This window comes from Hirundo rustica, chromosome 2 (genome assembly GCF_015227805.2).
Source record: "Hirundo rustica isolate bHirRus1 chromosome 2, bHirRus1.pri.v3, whole genome shotgun sequence".
NCBI lineage: Eukaryota > Metazoa > Chordata > Aves > Passeriformes > Hirundinidae > Hirundo > Hirundo rustica.
This window is the reverse complement of record NC_053451.1, coordinates 98,711,962-98,733,652: the sequence shown is the minus strand read 5'-3', so window position 1 is coordinate 98,733,652 and position 21,691 is coordinate 98,711,962. Positions and strand designations below refer to the sequence as shown.

At 39.6% G+C, this 21,691-nt stretch overlaps 1 protein-coding gene across 1 annotated transcript in view; it reads right to left on the bottom strand.

Moving 5' to 3' along the window:
* Nucleotides 1-21,691, bottom strand: part of TBL1X (transducin beta like 1 X-linked) — a 139,602-nt gene that overhangs the window by 15,244 nt on the left and 102,667 nt on the right. Inside the window, exons 5-10 of the mRNA XM_040055295.2 lie at nucleotides 18,852-19,101; nucleotides 12,158-12,290; nucleotides 4,780-4,921; nucleotides 1,890-1,953; nucleotides 1,692-1,789; nucleotides 154-214 (exon numbers count right to left, since the gene is read on the bottom strand). Coding sequence (XP_039911229.1) covers nucleotides 154-214; nucleotides 1,692-1,789; nucleotides 1,890-1,953; nucleotides 4,780-4,921; nucleotides 12,158-12,290; nucleotides 18,852-19,101 — 748 coding nt within the window. The remainder of the gene's footprint in view (nucleotides 1-153; nucleotides 215-1,691; nucleotides 1,790-1,889; nucleotides 1,954-4,779; nucleotides 4,922-12,157; nucleotides 12,291-18,851; nucleotides 19,102-21,691) is intronic.

The following is a 21,691-nucleotide window of genomic DNA, read 5'->3' as shown; positions in this document are numbered from 1 at the left end:
TGAAATCAGAATAAACTCACAAGCCATGACACTCAGGATAGCTAAAGCACAAAAAAACTTGATTGAAACTTTTCTCTGGCAGATATGGATAAAGTACAGTGACAGAATTAAAACCGCATTTCATTTTCCTAACAAGAGTTATGCAAAAAGTACCTGAATGGAAAGGAAATTGCTGTTTAGCTTCTCCCGTGTGAGCATCCCAAATTATTGTTGTCTGCATCCAAAGAAAGGGTGGAAAAAAAGATTAGTGACTATTCAGCTCAGAGAAAAAAAAACCAAAACAAAAAGCACCCTCACTAAGTAGCAATTCTAAATGATGAACTGATAAAATTATTGACTACAGAGAGCCTTGTGTGCTGAACAGTGGGAAAATCAGAAATCACTTCCAGGTATTACAGAATAATAATCTAAGTGCAGATAAAGAAGTATCATGCGTACAGAAGAAGCAATGTATGAAGAATGGGCATACTCTCTCTGAATAGCACTAGAAGACAACACTATACATTATTAATAAGCATATTGAAAAAATGTTTCAGTTACGATCTTTAAAGAACACTTTTTCCCTTTCCAAAAGGGTAGAACCCCATTTGTAACAATTAAACCAAAAAGTGAAATATTTTTCTTTCAGGAGAGTACGCAGTAATTCTTGCCACTGAGGGACAGGCTCAAGTGTAATTGGCTTATTACAGGTTTAATCCATACTCACAGCACACGTGAGCGTGGCCCCTGTAAAGCTCAATACCACCTTCTGAGTGAACTGTCAATTTACTGGAAGTATATACCTCCAGAAAATAAATTAAGGATGCATCATCTTGCTGATAATGGATCACCTAAAGAAATGCTGCTTTTACTGAGAACGTAAGTTTGCCAGAGTAACGGAATTACCACTGAGGGACCAGCGTAGCTGAACATAAGCCAGTATTAAAGGGAATAAGACTTAAGTTTCCACTTTAACAAGGATATGAAAATATAGGGATTCACTGAGCTTACAAATGTACAAACCTCAGCCAGATTGCCTCTGCCAGCTGTTGGAGAGAAGCACTGTCAGTGCATCTCACTGGAACACAGGCCATACAGCCCATCCCTTGGAAGTGCCATTTTTCTTTCTGAATTTTATAAAGGAAGCCAAGGATGACACATGCATCCAATTTTTAGACACTGAAAGTTAGGCAAGATGAATGCTGTATACTTTCCAGTTTAAGTTTTAATGGATCACCAGTCATCTGTTCATTTTAATCTCTAATGTGCCCTCAGCTGTAACTACTATGTTTCGCTTGATTTTCAGTTCAGAACCATATTTTTTTTGCATATTTCCAGAGGAAGCCATATTTATTTTATTTAAATAAAAGTGTTTCAACAATTGGATGAGCTAAAAGGTGTGGTATCTTTAAGATCATCCTGTAAATAGTTAGCTGATAAAACTACAAATATACGTACTGGAAGCTGTTCCTTCCTTAACAGAGACACATTTAAGATGCAATTTTACACTTCTTCTTTTTTTAAAGTTAAGTATTTTCCATGAAAATAGTATACATTTATGCAGCCTCAAAAATGCAATCAACATGCACTAAAATAAATGTAAACTCTCCAGGATGCCTGGACAAGAAGAAAATAATCTTAAGAAATTTTAGCAGCACAAGCTCACTCATCAGCATACTTATATGTTAGAATAATGTATTTTTAGAACTCACTTTATCAACGCCAGCACTTAAAATATAATTCCCCTTTTTGTTCCATTTCAGGGCAAATATTGGACCTTTATGTTGACCTAAGGTGCTTGCAAGGTTACCTAGAATAAAGAACAAGTTATTATTACAATTTCTTTACAAATTGGTCAAATTACAGCTCACTGCTGTTTGATGCTTAAGAACAATAAATGTTTGACTTACCATCTTCTGTCCATATTCTTGCAAAACCATCATATGAGCCTGTAGCCAATAGTGTTCCATCACTCTGTTGGAATATATACAAATGGCAAAGGTGGATTTTGTCTTGTGATAAAATCTGTTTCAACCAACTTTTTTCCTTCTTTTTTAAGGTTTGCTAATTGTCACTTATGGGAACTGTGAGTCCAATCATTGAGACAGATTATGCTATGTTTTGAACTAAAGGTTATTACTTCAGGCAGCACAGAGGCAATAAAATCCTCTAACATACAGTGAAATACTGGGCTATACCACCAGATATGAGCCACTTAATCAAGAAGATTAGAAAAAGAAAACAAGATATAACAAATTCTATGGGCTTCTTCCAGTTAACAAACAGATACTACTTCTTAGACATAAAAGACCTTTAAAACACCAACAGATGACCTAAACCCAGACTAAATCCCAGTTCAGTGAAACTCAGGCACCTCTACTTGAAAGAAGGCCCTAAGCCACATACTCTCAGGGTCAACACCTCAAATGTTATCTACCAAGGAATTGCTTTCTACTTGTCTGAACACAGACTCCCACATGTGCTCAAGGGCACAGTGCCATGATGGACAGCCTGAGAAAAGTTGGATTAATGAGTCCCAATTAGGAGGAAAAAATCCCATTAAACTAATCAGGAAGTTACATGTATTCTGGAAGGAACCCTTCACAGAAGGAAATCTCCTGTGCAGCCATTGATGCTGGTGTGATTGGGCTGGAATGAGAATAATTAAAACAGAACTTGACTCTGCTGTCTGGTGTGATGGACACTGTTGAAGGAGCATATTAAATCTTTCAACATTGCAGAACCTGGATTAAGAGAGAGATTCATCCCATTTATCTCCAGACATGCAGAAGTAGGAGTTAGTTTAAGAGTGCCATCTAGTCTCCCTCAATACCTAACAGCATCATGTAACTACAACTCTGAAGTGTAGTTCATGAGCTCCTTTGCTTTAGATTATGCCCAACCCAATATGAGGGCATGTGTCTCTGTTTCTGCTGACTTAAGGGGAATCTAGAGGACTAACTTAGATGGTTAAACCTGCAGGAGACAAATCCTATCCATGGTATCAAAGGCCATGGTCTGAAAATGACCTCCAGAAATAACCTTTCTTATAACCTTTATATGACATAAATCACATAAATCAGAGAAGAACTAATTAAATTACAGTGTGACTATTTCACAGGGAAATATGATTAATATTGTGGTTCTAAATAAACAATAAAGGCAGATGGCATTTCTAGCTTGATGAATAGAAAATCAGGAAAAGGCATGAAATAATCCTTTAAAACATATGCCCACTCCAACCCTCCAAAAACACTGACTCAGAGCAGTTGTGGATTTAACTCAAATATATAATAATGTAGGGGGCAAAAATATCATAACCTGAGTGAAGCTCACTGTGATCTACACTTCCCTGGAACACTGATGAGAAGAAAGGTGATAAAGGGCAAAAAGAGAAAAAAAAAAAAAAAACAACTCAGGAATTTAGATGTATAGTTTATCCAAATTTGTTGGTGGTAATTCACATCCTTTGGGAAACTTGAAGTTGGAAGCACTTGAAGTATTTGAATTAGGAACATTTCCCTACCTTAGGTATTAGCACAATGCAAGTGAAGTACCAATGAAGTCTGTAAGGTAAAGAATTACTACAGGAAATACTAGATGCTCTATGTTTTGGACAAATTTTCTCCTAACTGTTCTCCACTCATTGCATGTTTTCCTCTTTCAATTTCTGTTTTCTTACACCTCAATTCATCTTTTTTCATAACTGTTTTTCTTCACTCTAATATCCACAGGTAGCAAGTAATGAACATAAGCTTGAGTTTCATTTGCTTCCTCGACCTACCTCTACTTTCTGTGCCATTCACCAACTTCTTCCATTGTGCAAATATAAAATACATGGGGACAGGTGACTTGTGCAGTGGCCTTATCTTTTACTTTGTGAAGCACCTAGCTCACCTGAAGGGCAATACTGCAGTAAAGATTAATCGAAACTTGGTCTCTGGCCAGCAAGTGAGACTGCACATAACTGCTGAAAATCCTTTCTGGTACTTAATTAATCTGTTTTCCTACGAAAACAAGACTAATGTGATCACTCTGTCTGTACTAATATCAGCAAAACAGACAGAATGAAAATTATCTCTAAGTAATTAAGGTTCCTGCAGGGTCTTCTAAGTTCTTTTAGCAAAAACGAGACATGAAGCAGCCTTAGAGCTGCCCACAGACACTGCCCAGACACTGGGGATTCTCAAGAGTATGTGTTCCCTCTGCTCATTTCAGTATTCTCTGTGCAGAAGCACATTATCTAAGACAGAAGGTTGAAAGTAAAAAAGGGATCAGGCAAGACAGTTTCATCCGGAAGGCAGATAGGTAAGGACAGAATAACTACACATGCTCCTATCAAGACAAAGAAAATGATGTGAACACATTTTGCTGTGCACAGCATAATTCAATTGAGAGGATCTGAAGAGTCCAACCTCAGAAAAAGCTTCACTGGTGCTTTTATCTCCTTACATGCCAAAATAAAGTAACTATGAGATGCAAATACACTATTAATGACACTTCAGTATTACATAGATTGCTTGTTTAATCTTTGTTCTTAAAGCTAGCTAAGTTTATTTTTACCCATGCTCCTAAAATAGAGATATAAATATATCATTGTTAAGCTTGAAGATGGCAACAGTCCTGGAAAATTACAGCATATAAGTTCAGCCTATTATGAGTATTTGAAACAAGAGGTCAGTAGGTTAGGACAGAGCTTCTGGTCACCTCAGATATGAAAGATAGGAGCAGCAGCTGTAATTGCCTTGGAATTAAATTTAGACAGTTAAAAACCATGCACAGTCTGAGAAGTTGGCTTACATTCCAGTCCAATGAAGTCACATCCTTATTGCTAGGGACATCATGTCCTCCTTCTCTTATGCAGTGCCTCAAGACTAGTTGAGTGGAACCGCTGTTGCTGTTTTCATTGAGATTCCATATCCTGGCCGTTGAGTCTCCGGATCTATAAAGCAATTATGCAAATAAGTTGAAATCTCCTCATGTTGACCCAGCAAACAGTGTAAAAGCCTGTAATTCTGTTTTCTTTGAGACAACAGTACAGCCTTGCAGGAGACTGGAGGAACAAGAGCCGCTGGCCTGTGCTGTACCGCGAGTGCCTGACTGCATGGGGCCGCTGGGAACGTTCTGGCTCTGTGTAAAACCCAGGTGTGAGACTGGTGCTGAAATTAGCAGAAGCTCACCTAGGGGCGGGGCTTATTCTATTGAAATGTTCCAAATTTTGCAAGAAGTTGTTTTGAACCTCCTGAGAATTTTGTTGTTTCTCCTGAGCACTGCAGATCCAACCACCTTTCCCTATAGCCGCTGAACGGATCAGGGCATTACAAACCTTTAAGAAGTAATTTTTTCTTTTCAATTCTTTCTGTACACAGAATACTCTGTGTATTCTGTAACACACTCTGTGTGTTAAATGCTAACACACATTTAAATTATACCAGTCATAATAATTTGGTTTATTCAGAGAAGTTTTACCTAAAACACATACACTTGCTGTCTACATTTTGCACTACATACCTAAAGGTGGCATCACCATAACGGAGACAGTCTGGGGCAACTTACAGTAACTGTCTGTAGTTTGGCTGCTTACCTCATGCTGTCTGAAAAAGTGGCAAAAGGACTACTGACATAACAGAACAAGACAAAGGCAGCATCGGGATTTTGATCTATTTTATAGACCAATTATTTTCTAAAGAGATGTTTTTAACACAGGCTGAGACCCTGATTTTGCTTAGAAAAGGTTTTGAGGAAGAAGAGTTTATCATTATCTACCTGTAAATAATATATTATTTTGATTTTGCATAAATGTTTATTCTACTGAAAAATGTCTCTGAGGTCCAGAGATCAATCTGCCATGGAGTGGAAGATAGTACACTTTAAAAGTTTACTGGGATTTTTTTTTTTCTCACTCCCCTTCCTGCATTTTTTAAAACAACAACAATAACCAAAACCAAGTACCCTGGATTGCTTGTTTTGTCCAGAAAGCAATTTTCATTTCCATGCAGTAAGTAGAAACTTGGAGCAGAGTTAGCATCTCTCTTATACTTGCAAGAATTCATACAGTCTAGTTCATTGTTGATATATCTGATGTGTTAACTTTTCCTTTTTTTAAAGTAATGACAAAAACCCATTCTTTCCTATATCAAGGAGAAGAAGTCTTTCTTCAAAGCCTAAAAACCTGAGATCCATTTTTGCCTTGATAAGCCATGTTTTACTGAAAAAGAAATCCATCAAAAGAGAATACTAATTTTTCTTTTGGTCTACTAGTAAAGCATTTTAATTATTGATACTAAGAATACCAGGCAAATTTTCAACACTTGACATGTCTTCAAATGCAAATATTGGCCAAGCAATTACTGAACTCCATCGATCTCTGTGTATTATTTTACCAATAATTCAGTCTAATTTTACAGAAACAATTCAACCGTAAAAGCAAACTCCTCTCTGCCTGTATCAGTAGCTCTGAGCTCTTCTGGGTGATGCCTGGGGAATGTGCCTCTTCTCCTGTGCACTTTTGTGCCAAGCTGAGATGTGAGGGCTGGTCGGGGTTTTGAACCCACTACTCCTGTACAGCCACTATTTAATTTTCAAGCCAGATCTTTCACATTAGTGATGAAGAAATAATTCAGATCAGGGTAATTTTTGCCACTGCACAGCTGTGACTGTAATGTAAACCCTTATTTCTTCAGATGTCTGGAAAACTGTCGATTTTGCATATGTTGGCTAGAAAATTAATGAAGTTAATCATGAGGCTCAGAAGTTAGGGAACATTTTTAACTGTGATAATGGACAATGATGAGAACGTAAGTCTTTAAAGGACTGCTTCATTGGTTAACATGCTAAGTGGGAAATTCCTTTAGAGCTGGCTTCTCTCCTATATAAGACTCCAGTACCATCCTGCCTTCATTGTAAGAATTGTTTGTTATTGGACTGTATAAAGTACTCAGTCACTTGGCCATCAAATACAACATCCTATTTGCCAGTTCTAAAGGGGTTATGTTTTGTTTTTCAACAGTTTTATTTAGTCGGTTTTCTGGCAAGGCCTGGGCAATCTTATTTTCCAGTATTTTAATTTTGTTTTTCCCTTTTCTTCTTCCTAAGGCTACATAAGCTATTATGTGTCCCTGCAGAGAGGCTTTATAAGCCTACCAGTGTGCAGCAAGGGTATTTGTGTGTCTTCCCTTTTGTTGCTGGGGGGAAAAAAAGGAGTCCAGAGAATGCTCTGGAAAGTATTCTGATTTCTGTTGAATGATTCAGTGAACCCTGCCTTATTAGAGGAGCACAGTTCAAGCACAATTCAGAAAGATATTTAATCTCCTTAGCCCACAGAAGCATTTCCATCTACATGATAAAGCAGCTCATCCAACATGCAAGTCATGAACACTTGAGTAATAGGTATACTCCTCTGCACTGTGGCAGAGTACTGCCAAATTTTAGGAAGGCTAGTTCTGAAAGGATTTTATTTCATGCTCTCCTGCCCCAGTATGTTCATGAATCATAGTGGACAAATGTTTGTGGAATTTAATTTGTGACATATAAAATCACCATTCTGTAACTGGGAGGACAGAGGTTGAAAGTGCTGCAGCTGGGTAAAGAATTTTGCAAGACGGTTGTTTTCTTGAACCTTGGTATTTCTAATCTTCAGCTGCAAGTCTTAAAATCACTGTTATTTTGAGATACAATATTGCTAATGTGTATTTACTACTTCTGGCTCCAACAGGTTAGAGTTTTTATTATTTTATCTTAAGAGATATTATTAAAAGCATTATGGGAAGGAAATTCCTCTTTTTTTTTCTTTTTTTGACACCTAACATTTCCTTAATAAAGCAGGTCTCTGAAACTAAGTGCTTACTCTTTCTAGACAGTCAGTAGAAGAAGTGCCTCACAGATGTCCTGATTAAGATCTCTGCCCCACTGATTCTACAGTACTATTCTCTGCCACAGGTTCTTCAAGTGGACCTCCCCAAATAGCTGACCACTTTGCATTAATTGATTTGATGCACTGAGAAAACCAGTCCAAAAAGTCCCCTGCTAATAAATAAGCACTTAGGAGTTAGCAGAATTAATATCTGGCACTGACGCAGAGGGGTGGTGTCTGAAATCAACACCCTCAAACCTGGTAAGTCAAAAGGATTATTCTGAAAGGTAATTTACAGTGGATCCTAAACCACTGATATGAGGAGCCCAGTAACCTGAAGTACTATATGAAATCCAGAAACTATGACAGCAGATGACCTAGAAACATCTTTTCTTGCTCTGCGAGACAGAGCCAGAACTGAAAGATCTTGAACAGCAGCTTTTATAGGTAATTACTTTGCTGACTAGGGAGAGCAAAAGGTGTGCAGAGTTGTTTGGAAGAGACAAGTCACAGCCTCTCTATGTGAGAGAGGCTGGCATGGATCAGCTGATAAGCAAAGAAACCTAGTGCTGGTTTTGGGACTGAGGCCAGGTCCCTTCTGCTTCACGGCTATTTGAATTACTTGAAGGGCGTGGCTGGATGTCACAGAACAGAACAGACTCTTGGAAGCAGCAGCTGAACACGATGACAGAAACATCCTAAGTTCAGCTGGAGAAGGTTTTGGAGTTCAAGGCTCTAGCAGCCCTGACATTCACAGTCCATCCACTTCCACACTGGGAAATCCAAGCATGTTCAGACACTCTGTGTCACCGGACCATGATGACCTGTGCAAGCAAACTGACAGGTTATTCCCTGGCCAGATTTTGGCTTGTTTCAATTAGCACTCTTGCTCAGGGCTCTAATGTTCTCTCTGAATAACTCCTGGGCATGGCTTGGTGGTTACAAAGTCCAGAGATGATTCCCAATGTGCAGTTTGTCTGGCAGCCAGGGCAGTTTGCTAGCACAGACACCGGGCATTCCGTGCCAGCTGGCCTCAGTGCCTCGGAATATTCCCAGGCATGGTTAGTTTACTAATGTGGATGCAGCTGTAACAGATTTCTACACAGGGAACATAACCATCTGCAACAATTTAAATGTGTCATGAAATTAAAACTTAAGATATTGCAAGATAACTAGTGGAAGATAGCAGTCTTTGGGTTTATGGCAGGGAATGGCCAAATCCTGAGATTTAACCAAGCACCTCTTTTTGTAGTATTTTTTCACCTGTCCAAAATACTCCATGCAATTATTTGCTTTGGAACGTTGACTTCCTTCATAACGTGCAGTTAATCATCCATCTTACATGGCTACATGCACACACTTCACTCTATTATTATAATGCTTCTGTTCATAACATCTAAGCATTCTTCTCATAGGCATCTGGTGACAGTCACACCTTTGACAGCCTTTACTGGTATTTCTATTCTCCATCCTCAGCTTTAAGGGTTATGTGTGTGGTGGAGGGGGAAGAGCAGCTGCAGAATATATTTTTCTAGCTATATGATCATAGAAATTCCCATGTCTCTGTTATATTTTTAAATAGCTGTTTGCAAAGCCTGGAGAGTATATATTACCGTGCCAGTCTTCACACGCTTCCGAAAAACAGCAACTGAGTAGATGTGACATTAAATATCAAAATCCCTTTCTCTCAGTGGGATAGTCACTAACTCTGGAAACCAATGCTGTAATTTTCGGTAATTCGTTCTACATTTCTTCTAAACAGCTTGCTTCAGATTAGGTTCTGAACCTGCATTATTCTTTTAGTTGAGGATGACATCAGGTTGCTGTCTAAATTGCTGCTGGTAGCTGTTAGAAAAATCTATTGCCTGTATAACAAGGCTTGAAAAAAATAGTTTGTCATTAACTGAGATTCAATTAGCCACTTTAAAAACAGAACAAATATGTTATTATTTCCTCAAATAGCTAGGTTTTGAAATGTGTTTTTTAAGATGGGTACAATCAAGTAGATGGGAAACCCGAAGAAAAGTATTGATTGGGCAGCACAATATGGCTGTTACAGAATTTAACAATTTGACGCTCACACATCAGACTAACTGCACTCTTCTTTTTTGGATCATCACTTTGTAAAGGGCAAACAGAACTGCAGCATACTGGGGATCTCAGAGAATTTCTCTCCCTTGTTTACCTGGCGTTGTAACATGGAGTTTACCTGCAGATAAAAGCTTACACTGTTATTATACCAGACACCTCTAAAGGCTTCTTTGTGCAGTGACATAATCACTCACTCAGCTCTCTTCCTTCCGTTTCACTTTCTTCCGTGCATTCTCTGCCACTGCAGTCACTAAGCCTCGCCAGGCACTGGCGGCTGCGTTACCCAGTTCCAGCTGCATCCCTACCTCATTTCTTACAAGCAGGCTAAAATCTGTCCAAGATGCACATGGATCTGAGTTATTTGCATTGTCACTGTACTGCTGTTAGTCTGACTAAAGCACATGGTTGTATTCTGTAACCACATGTGTACTTCTGTGCCTCTGTGAGCAAAGCTTGTTAGCAAAGACCTATTACAGTGAAGGGCAAAGCTTAATTGAAATGCTAGTGAAGGTATTCCTCTGGCTTAGATATCTGAGTAAGAGCTCTGATCATCATCCTCCACATTTGCCTGAAGCTACAGGTTTACTTACAAGATACCATGATCCAGGGATCCATCTACCAATGCTTAGCACCCTGAGGCAAAGTTAAACACACACTACAACACATTCTCTGGATTATGAAATGCTCCACCATTTAAATTATGCACACTAGGACTGTGCACCATGGATCCTAGGGAAGCAGTCCCCTGTGGCATGTCACCCTGGTTTTTCTGAGTTTTTTAAAGCCTTCTGATCAAACATAAGATGGAGTCAGTCTCTTTAGCTTCTGTACAATATTAGGAGCAATTTTCGCTTTTTCTCACACATGTAACATAAACAAATCCTTTGTTTTTCATTCCCTGTCCTTTGTTTGCATATTTCTAACCTGAAAACAATTGTAACTGACAGCTGGTCTGGCCATTGGCTGAGAGGTGATAACCCCAGAAGCCAATCCACAACCAGACCCACAAATGTATAAAAAGTAAGAAATAAACAGGCAGAGGGCTCTCGGCCTTGGCTCAGCCTTGGGCTCTCTCGGAGGAACACCTCTGCCCTGCAAATCTCTTGTCTCCCTGTGGTTGCTTTGCGTGTTGCATTCACAGTGGCAAGTACTGACTTGCTTAAAATTGATAAATGAAGACACTTAGTACTACAGTTGCTAAAAGTATTATCAGACCTGGACATCCCAGAAACAAAGAATACTCAGCAGGATTCTGGTTTCAAAAATCCTAGTTTGTTGTCTGAAATTATTTTTTTAAGATTCCTGTCTTCACTCTCTCGGAGATCTCTGCTCTTCATCCAACATAGAATTTATTTTATTTTTCTTTCCTATTTATACTGTAATTTCTTGTTTCCATGTACTGAGTGAACAAAGGTAAGAAGACTATTCTGATAATCTTGTAAAAAAGCTAGAAATAAAATTTCCTCTTCCTTGTGAGGAAAGTATTCTAATAATGCTAAGTAATTCTGACTCATTTCCCTCCTCAAACTTTGATCAGCTTTACTCCATGCTCCCAGTTAGACTTCTTAAATTTAGTCTTCATGTTAAGGTTTGACTTAAAGCATGAACACAGATTCCACGAGTGCCTGCATACAGCGCTTGGGGAATGTTTACAATCGTGATTTTGTCTGGATCAAAAGTGCTTTTCTAAGTCCATCTCCTGAACGTCCCACTTAGGATGCTGTGGTGCACACTGCAGAGCAGTCCTGCAGAGGATAAACTGGGCTCCCTTCCAGTGACACTAAACCACACCATTCCTTTAAACCACTACTTACTTCAGCTCACTGAACAAACTTCGGTCCAGTCTGAAGCACCCCCATCCCCATACTTTTGAAAAAACCTGGTGGATGCCCATGACCTTCTGAGACTGCAACGTGAATCGTAACTAAGAACATTAGATTATATGAACTTCAAATATTCAGAGAATTGTCCAAAATTACTAAAACAATATTTCTAAAAAATTGTGTGTATTTAGGGCCACAGAATTTACACCTTAAATGTAAAAATTCTTCATATTTGGCATCACCTTATAATTACTTAGCTGTTATACAGGTACGGTAATGCTGAAAAAAAACCACTGCTGCAGGCTGATAAAACAGCCCAGAGAATACTCATTCACATCCTGAATACACTTGCAAGTTCTTGCATCTCTAAATACTCTCTAATTGCAGCAGCTGGTTTCAGTCACTGTCTTACCCAGATGCTAGCAGGTCACTGACAGGGTTCCAGGCACAGATGAACACTTCTGATTCATGGCCCCGAAGGACTGTTGCTTTGTTAGGAGGAATTTCAACATCCCCGTCAATTTCCATTGGCTTTGAATGATTATCTGTAAGGAGACATATCAGAATAAATAGTTTACAAGATGCAGTTATGTTTGTTTTAAAAACATGCTAGCTATCCAAGGCCTAAAGCTTACAGCAGCATATACACCACAGTTAATACTCCCTGCTGTGTCACTGACAATATTTGCTTCTCTCTGGCCATTCAAATTTGTGACATTTCCTCAAAATGTAGAATTTTCCAAAACATTTTGTATAAATCTACATAAATCTACAGCTTTTCATCCCCCAAATACTCAGCCTTTAGTTAAGTGCAGTCATGAGTTACAGATTAAAATAATTAAAAAAAACCCACAAAGCATTTATATTTTCTTACAGGCTCCTGTAAGTAATACCTGTGCTACTCACAGGGAAAAAACATATGTAGTAGGGGCTTCATTCCTGGAGCACATCAGGGAAATGGTAAGTGATCACCCTCTCAAGGATATTGTAATACATACAATGGTACCGAATGAGTCACAGATATACTTAACCTGCCTGCTGTAACTCTGTGGTTATTCAGACTGCAGTCTAAATAACTTTGTTTGTATAAAGTTCTTTTATTGCCTTAAGCAAAAAAAAAGGTGAATTTAAAATGATGAATTTCTCTTAGTAACAACAATTCATTCCAACTTGCATCATGAACCATGTTTTTACTCCAGACTTCCTCTGCTTCTGTATAAATCTTCCTCATTAAGCTCTAGCTACACTTCCTGGCAGCATTACAAGGTTATTATCCTCTGCAAACAAGACACCATCCAAGGACAGGTGACACACTGAAACAGCAGACAGCAGATGCTACACACACCAGTGTGGCCCATTTTGCAGAAAGCACATCCAAGAGAGGGTAGCTGACAGCCTCCTGTTACCTAACCAGCGCCTTGGCCAGCTCATCTGCTGTGACTGATCAAACCTCAAGTTCTCCTTCTGGGTTAAGTCTTTCAGTTAGTCATTCTTTAATCACATATGGAGATCCATAGGTTTGCTAGCAGAATAATTACGCTCCCTTACTGCTGCATGTTTATGGCATTTTAAATCAGCCATCTGTCCCTGATACTTCAGCTCTGCTAAGCTATTGCCCATCAACTGGTGAAACTGACTGTGACATTGTACAAGTGCCATCAGGAAGAAGATCTCCAGGTTTCTACCCTTAACTGGGCTTTCACTTACCTGGTTTGGCTCTGCCTAACTTATGCTGAGTCACACAAATAGCACTTCTCACTGTGTATTTGGTTAGCACCCTACAACTATGTTTGTGCCACATCTACGCCACGGAGGGAAAGGAATCTACGTGAGTTACATAGAATCAAGTATTAAAATCAGGAAACAATTAACAGTAGCTTCACAGCTTATCTCTAATTAAAAATATCTATATTTTTGACTATGTTCATTACCTATGGACTTGCTGCAAAAGCACTGGAAATGCCTATTTGTAAAATCTATACCTATGCTGAGTCCCTGTGTTAAGCATTATCCTTGATAATTCCCTACATGTATGACTACTAAACTGAATACTGTTGAGATATACCAACACTCAAGATTTAGCCTGACACCAGCAGCTGGGATCTTTGGTAGCCTGAGCAGTCAGGCCCTGAAAAGTGAAGCACTATTAAAACCCACCAGAAGATACAAGCTTAGAACTCACAATCCCCTATTGCTCAGCACAGCACAGATTCACCATGCTTAAAGCATATTTTCATGAGAAAAACAGCAGCACGACATTGGCTATGCATTCATCTGTGTCCTGTTCACAGTGTGAGCTGGAAGCTGAGGGTAAATCAAGAAGATATTTCAAGGACTTTAATCTGAAAAATTTAAATGAGATGCCATGCTTACGACATAGGATCCTACTGTTACCTGCCTAGCTCTAAAGGCAGGGCTGCTTTTTGCTCTCGATTAAAACCAAATGACAGCTGGGAAGCAGCATTACTCCAAGGTCCCAGAGTCAAGAGGTGCTACCAGAGCAAAGCCATCCGATACTCAGGAATATTCTTCCTTTGTATGTGGCCAGATGGAAAAACCTAGACACACACTTTGAATGTTATTAACTGCTGTGAAAGAACCCCCACGAATATCATGCTGTGAAAAAGAAACCTTGATTAGCTGATACCTGCATTAGTACATGCAAGACCAACTAGCCTCCAGGAGAAATGAAATACCTGCAGAATTATCTTGCATTGTATCTTCCAGTAATGATTTTTACAGCACAGCTTTGGTGGTTTAGAAGAAAAGAGAGGGAAGGTTGAGAAGCCTTTCATAAATAATTTGCAAATGTTCACATTTTATTTGTTTTCTTCCTATCTGCATCACTAGTCAGGAACATTGCTATTTAGAGTATTACTGTTCAGCGCAAAACTTAAAATGCCCCACTGAACAAACAGGACAGTTCATGCCTGTGTGATACTGCCTCAGGCTCTTATCAGATTCAGACAGACACTTGTAATATATGACTGATACACCTATGATAACAACAACAACAAAAACACAACTGCAGAAACCCCTGAGCACAAACCAGCACCCCCTTAAGAGAGACAAGTTCCTTAGGCAGCACAAGCTCTTGGGAGCCCTGGTCCCACCCAAAAATTTGGCTTTCCTAGGGATGCAGCTACAATGTGCGCACGGGGAATGAGAATAAATAGGTGAGATGCAGTAGCCATGAAGAATAGGCTTTTGTTTTGAAGTACCTTCCAAGCAGAAAGCTTTCGGTTAAGATCTTATTTGCACAAAATTGCCCTTGGGGAGTTCTCTGAAAGAGAAAGCATTTCTACTAAGTGCAGCAGAGCCTCAGATGAAAAACATAAGTCTGCAGGTGACATAGTGAAGGAGTTAACACAAAACATTTTCTAAAGGCCAGGGAATCTTTGGTTATATTCTATATTACATTATAATTTCCTTCTTCAAATGTATTACAAATCCCAAATGACTGGAAATTAGAAGTCATATTACCCTGGAGTATTAAGATTGAGGGTTTTTTTAGTGTAAAAACAAAAATTCTAACACACTGTTTAAGTAATATTAACTATTTCCCCCAAATAATTAAATAGATATTTTTAAGACCTTATGAATGCTAACCCTGTCTTTTCCTATGATATATATTTTTTCTTTTATTTTTACTTAAATCTTTAAGAAGCCTTTCACTGAAGTTGTTCTTTATGGCTGTAGTTTTTTAATAAAGGAACAGGGCTCAGTCCTCTTCCCAGAGCTTTATTTCTCTTAAACCTAAGCCAATCCTTGTGAATATAATGAAAAAAATGACACAAGAAATATTTGAGCTGGAAAACGAACCAAAGTTTGGCTCCATTTCTACATGCTGACTTTTATTTTTTCCTGTAACATTTAAAGTGACTTAAAACTGAGAACATTACTTGGAAAGCAACAAGACACGGCAGCAACTTTTTTTTATTTAGTATTTGAATCTGCGCCTCAAACTATTGTTGTTGTTTTCTGTCTCCTCTCTTTCTTAAATCTATCATATTATATTGGTAATGCCACATGAAAAAACCACATCATATTATAATAAATATTTTAATACCTTTTTGGAAAGACTTAAGAGTGTCAGGGAGAACTCCATGGCAGAATAAATGCAAAGCAGGTAATTTCTCAAAAACATCTCTGCCTCCTGCTCCACTCATCCTGCCCTTTTTAAAGGCTGATATTTGGGTGACTTCCAGTTTATGACTAAGGACTAACACATTATTTAAACCTGTGCCAATATGTGCCAGGTCTATGGAATACAACAGTAAAAATTAAGGTTTGGGAAGTTCCTCACAGCTTTCATTTCAGCAGTCTTTTCTAGGCAGTAGGTCTCCCATGATTATTTCTTTCTCCTAGGAAAAGTCCTTCTCAACATTCCAAGAAAAGGCCTGCAACTGTTTGTGAAAATCCTTCTATTAAGACTAGCTGTGAGAATTATTATTTCATGATTATTATTATTTTAATTAGAAAATGTTTGATTTAAGACACGAAGGCTTCCAGTGTGGCTATAAACATGAACTGATCTTTAAGGCTTTCCTTTTGTTAATACAATAGTACATATATTTCTTTGGATCAGAAGGAAATACCTCTGAGTGGTTCTCTTATGGTGATGAACCAATGATCAGTTTTCTACCAAAAGAGTTTGGTTTCTTCTGGCCCTGAGACAGTGAGACATTCCCCTAAAATTTTCACATGTCAGCTGAAGATGTGTCAACAGACAAAATGTCAACATTTGATACATTTAACAGTATTTTAATTTCTGTTTGCACACCTTCACATATGAAATAATGTAAGTTTTCACAGCAGAGGGTTAGTTGAAAGTAAAACATATGGAATCCATAGTCTAAGAACAGATTAATATTTTTAAAACGTTCAGATCTTTTTTGTGTTTGCTTTCTGAAATAAAAACGTTATTTAAATAACTGCAGTTTTACTGGGGGAAACTAACCCGTCTAACTGGAATTCTCTGAAGGAAAACCTGGTTTGACAGTGTTTTTCTCACTGACCCACAGAGGAATCTATTCAGATCAAAGAGAAGGTGGATACTGACAGAGGTATCTACACTGCAGAACTTATAAAATCTGTTACATGACTACAGTCCTGATCTTGTCTAAGCCAAAGAGCTGTTAGGACTTCCTACAAAACCTGCCATACACGTTTCTCTATAATTTTCTTGGAAGACAACTGGGCAGTAAGGGCTGGTTTCAGAAGTCAGCCAGTACGCAGTGGGCCTTGCAGACAGAAACCAGAACCAGTAATCCCATCTACCCCACAGCGTTTGCACAGTCATCAGGATCTAACTGCACAAGCAGGTAGGTCCCACCCCATGTTGGATATGTCTGACTTTGGATATTTAATACGTAAGTGCAGTCTCCCTCAGTCGCCCACAAACAAAGGCAAATACAGTGCTCTTGAGAACTGACTGATCCCAAAGACTAAGGAAATCTCAGGAAGGTAGGACCTTCAATTGGATACCTGCAGTGGACTTTATGAATAAGCACATGCTATTAAATAAAAGGCCAAGGAACGATTTTCCACTGTGCCTTCAGGACAAGCTGGCTGCATCCGAGCTGTTAGCTGGGAATGGTCCTTGGCACATACGCTCGGCAATACTGTTCAGGAATGGACAGTCCCAGCTGGGCTAATGACCATGACAGTAAGGCTCTGGATCCTCCTGTGCTTGGCCACACCGTACAAGAATGGAAGGTGGAAGACGCCAAACTGGGCCAAGGACCATGCCAAAGCCTATGGATGATCACAGGGCAGCTTCTGCACAAGGCCATGCACTGGTCATACAACAATTACACAGATAGGGCTTGTAGGTCTATTGGAGGTTGGGATTATTATTCTTGTTTTCCTTCTCTCAGGGAATTTTCTCCCATATATTGCTATGAGACAGTAACAACAGGTACTTAAGAAAGAGAAAAGAAGTTGCCAAAGTTCAGGTGAAGGGTGTTGCTGGCTACTCTCTTAGCTGAGGGGTTTCTCTTGGAGGGGCAGAGATACTGGGAGATTCGGGCTGGGGGAAGGGGCTGAGTGCAGCTCCTAGCTCTCTCTCACTTGTCTGCACTGGAGGCGAAACAGGCTGCGGTCGCTAGGCGGGGAATTCAACGCCACTGTGAGGCTCCGTCTCCTGCTGTCTTCTCCTATCCTTGCTGCTTCCAAGGTTCCTGTTACAGCTCAGTTTGCTCTCCTGAGAGGCACCGGGACCTACTGCTCCTGTGGGTTTGTAAAGCAAGCCCCTTTTTCCATGCCTTCTGCTGGCTGCGCCGCCATCACCGTCTGGAGAGAGGCAGCCGAGCCTGCACCACAGTGCCCCCTGCAGCCACGGGGGAATCATCACACCTGCGCTGCCCGGCCGGCGGCCAGCAGCACCCCTGCCGGCTGTGAGCGGAACTGCACCAAAGGGGAAGCGCTGACAGCGAGAGAAAGTTCTCGCAGGGGGTCTGGTTCTGTCTGCTGTTGCTGCTGTTGTTGCTGTTTACCTTGCCTTGTTATACATATACATATCAGTAAAGAACTGTTACTCCTTTTCCCATATCTTTGCCTGAAAGCCCCTTAATTTCAAAGTTGCAATAATTCAGAGGGAAGGGGGTCATATTCTTCATTCCAAGGGAGCTTCCTGCCTCCCTTGGCAGACATCTGTCTTTCAACCCAAGACATGGTCCCAGCCTCTCAACCCAATTCTCTCCTAGCCTGGCCAAAATGACAAGCTTTGGCCACAGCCCAGTTTTTATCCAATATCTAAAAGTATCTAGAAGGCTGATAATAAAGTCTGGGTAGCCTGCTCCAAGGAGACAGCATACAGCTCCACTTCTTGATCCTGTCTTCAACTTGCACTTCTGAACATATTTGAAGTTTTCAGATTGTCAGAGTCAGTTAAGTTTCAGATTGTCACAGCCACGCACTGTGATGTGAAACATAATTTTTACTCAGCAGCCTTTTTAGAAATGCCCCCACCCTCCTGGAATGACTGCCCTTAGTTCTACCACCTAGCAGAAAGCACACCTTGCATTTCGCCTTGCAACTAAGTACAAGAATATTACTGAAACACAAACCGCCCAGCAGTGGCAGGCAGCTGTATGTTGGCTTACTTATTGCATGTGCCCCATTCTCCTCTCCATTCACAGTGGCTTCTCCGTTCTTTGGTGTGTTCTGCTGGGAAACAGCAGTCGTCGTGGCTCCCGCTGTGGCCGCCGTGGCTGCTGCTGCTGCCGCGGCGCTGGCTTGTTGCTGTGCTAGCTTCTCTCTGAACGCTTGCTGTCGGGTCTGAACGACATCAGGCATCACTGCGTCTATCAGAGACAGGGACTCTATTGGCCTGCCATCAAATACTGTACCATCCTGCAGGGAAAATGAGCAGAAGGGAAACCCCAAGTTTAGGATCTTCACCACTCAGGTCGGCAAAGAATCACCAAATAAGGCTGTGTGAAGATACTACACTTTGACTTAATCAATACTGCCACAGGACTATGGACTGCCTCTCTCACAGATCTGTGATGGTGGCATCCATGGTCCACTCAGAAATCTGATCAGTGAAAAAAGTAATTTGTTGGAATTTAATAGAAAGTTCTACCACATAAATACTTTATAGATGCACAAGAAGTTAAGCTTTGTTAAAAAATATATCTGACTGATGTCAGAAAGTTTCACTTTGCCTTCTGTTTGAAAAAAGAGTCATGTCCAAAGCCATGACAAAGGCAAACAGACTTTGGTTAAACTGTATTCCTACACTTGCAGGAGCATAGGAATGGAATGGAAGCAGATGATGCACAATGAACCTCAGAGAAAACATGATGTATGCACAAATTCAGTGGTTTCTTATGCAGTGTTTTTCAGCCCAGCACCACTGGTTACAGCTGATCATACCAGACAGCCTTACCAGTATCTTTCTTTTATTCTACCATATTATTGATAATAGTTATGACTTTCATTTTGATTTCTGTAAATTAGGCTTCAGCTTCAACAACCAAGTAAACTTCTAAGGGCTGTTGAAGACTTAATACAGACTACATTGACTTAGCTTTTCTTCACTTTAACTTTCCTATTCTGTTAAATATAGGGGAAAGATTTTAGTAGTGTTTCTAAAGTGCCATTTTGCCCATCTTCTGCAAAATCCCTTCAATTCTTTAAAATAATAATGATTCAGTTGTAAAAGATTTGTTCTTGAGAAAGAGCAAGTAAGAATAGGATATGGATAGATAATGCAGCTGGTAAACAATATAATCTTCCATAGCTGAGAACAATTAATAAACAAAAATAGTTGCTTGCTGACTGTAATGTTTCTGCTAAACTAGTTGTTGAGTTACCCCTTGTAATTATAATATTAAGATAATACATATTTGTTTCCTCATGGAGAATAAAAAGGAGAAGACAGTCATTAGAGAAGAAACCACAATCTCTCTTTCTCCTCAACATTTTTTTATGCGTCTGCCAAAATTTATTTGAATCTTGACTCAAATTCTTGCTACACAATAAACAAAGTATTTGCCAACAGATTCCGACATCTTACATTTTCATCTGTAAATGTGTTCACTGGACTATTTACATGTCTGCCTTTTAACAGATCACAAACAATAATTTTATACACACTAGTTTATGGACTCATTGATTACTTGTGACTCTTAAATAATACACACAGAAAAGTAACACATATGGAAGCATCTATGATAGCCCCCACTGGCATTCAGATGTAGCAAGAATGGCCTTTGTTTTGCTGTAACGTACAGTATGTATTTGAACATAATCATAGAATGGCTTGGGTTGGAAAGGACCTTAAAGGTCATACAGTCCCAATGCCCCTGTCACAGGCAAGGACACCTTCCACTTGAACACGTTGTGCAGGGCCCTGTTCAACCTGACTCAAACCATGATGAGAGCAACGTAAAACTTAATGGTGACAACAGGCATATTTTCAGATTATTCTCTCATTTTGGAAAAGTCCTGAAGTTGAGTAAGCACAGGCCCCTACAACCTGACCTGATACAGGTTCTTCAAAGCTGGAACTTTCTAACTGTGCGGCTCCAATTTCAGGCATGGGGCAAAATGTTAAGTAGCAGCAAATTGAGACAGCTTCCGAACACTGGTTTGTTATTACAACTGCATCAAAGTGCAGCTTGGTGTGAAATGTCAAATGTCATTGCTCCAATTACAAAATAACACATATACAAATCTTATACATGGTATAGAGTCATAAAAAGAAAAAAACACATAGAATATTTGAATAACAACAAAAGAGTTTCCAAACTGCACATTGCAAACATCACAGCCTTTTCTCTATTTTATATTCCTTTGTTCTAACCCATGCCGTTCACGTGCTACATTCAGGTACAGAAAAAAAGCAGTAGCTTTGTATTAATATTTATTACAGATGTTTGTCAATCAGAAATATCTATTGTAAAAATCTTATAATGCTGCACTTGCTTATCTGTCACGCTTCATTCCCTCTCAAAGAACCACGTCTTTAAGGTTGGCAGGGCAGAAATACTGGCTTTTTCCATATCCCTTCTTTGTTTCCACTAGCAGTTCAAGGAGAACAGAGACAGTTTGTGGCTGTTCATACAATCCCTACAGAAAACCTGAACCCCAGCACCATTCAGAATTTACATGCAGCTGTTTCACCATATACATGATGCCTCATCTCATATGATCAAGGCCAAAGTCACTGAAATCACTCTCCAGTGACCTCTGTGGATTTTTGATCAGGCTCCTCGTGGCTTGTGAACAGTGTTGCCTGCTAGGAGGTGTCAGGGAGTGATATTTTAACCTATGCTGCAGGTTTTTCCTGCCAAATTCTGCCATGACTTTGAAAACACAAGACTGTAAGCAAAGGCACATTTTCTTGTTTGCTGCAACAACCTGCACACCCTGGATTTGTTGGCTGGGGTAGCAGAAACACCCAAGAACAGCCATCTAAACAGCACAGAGAATGCCC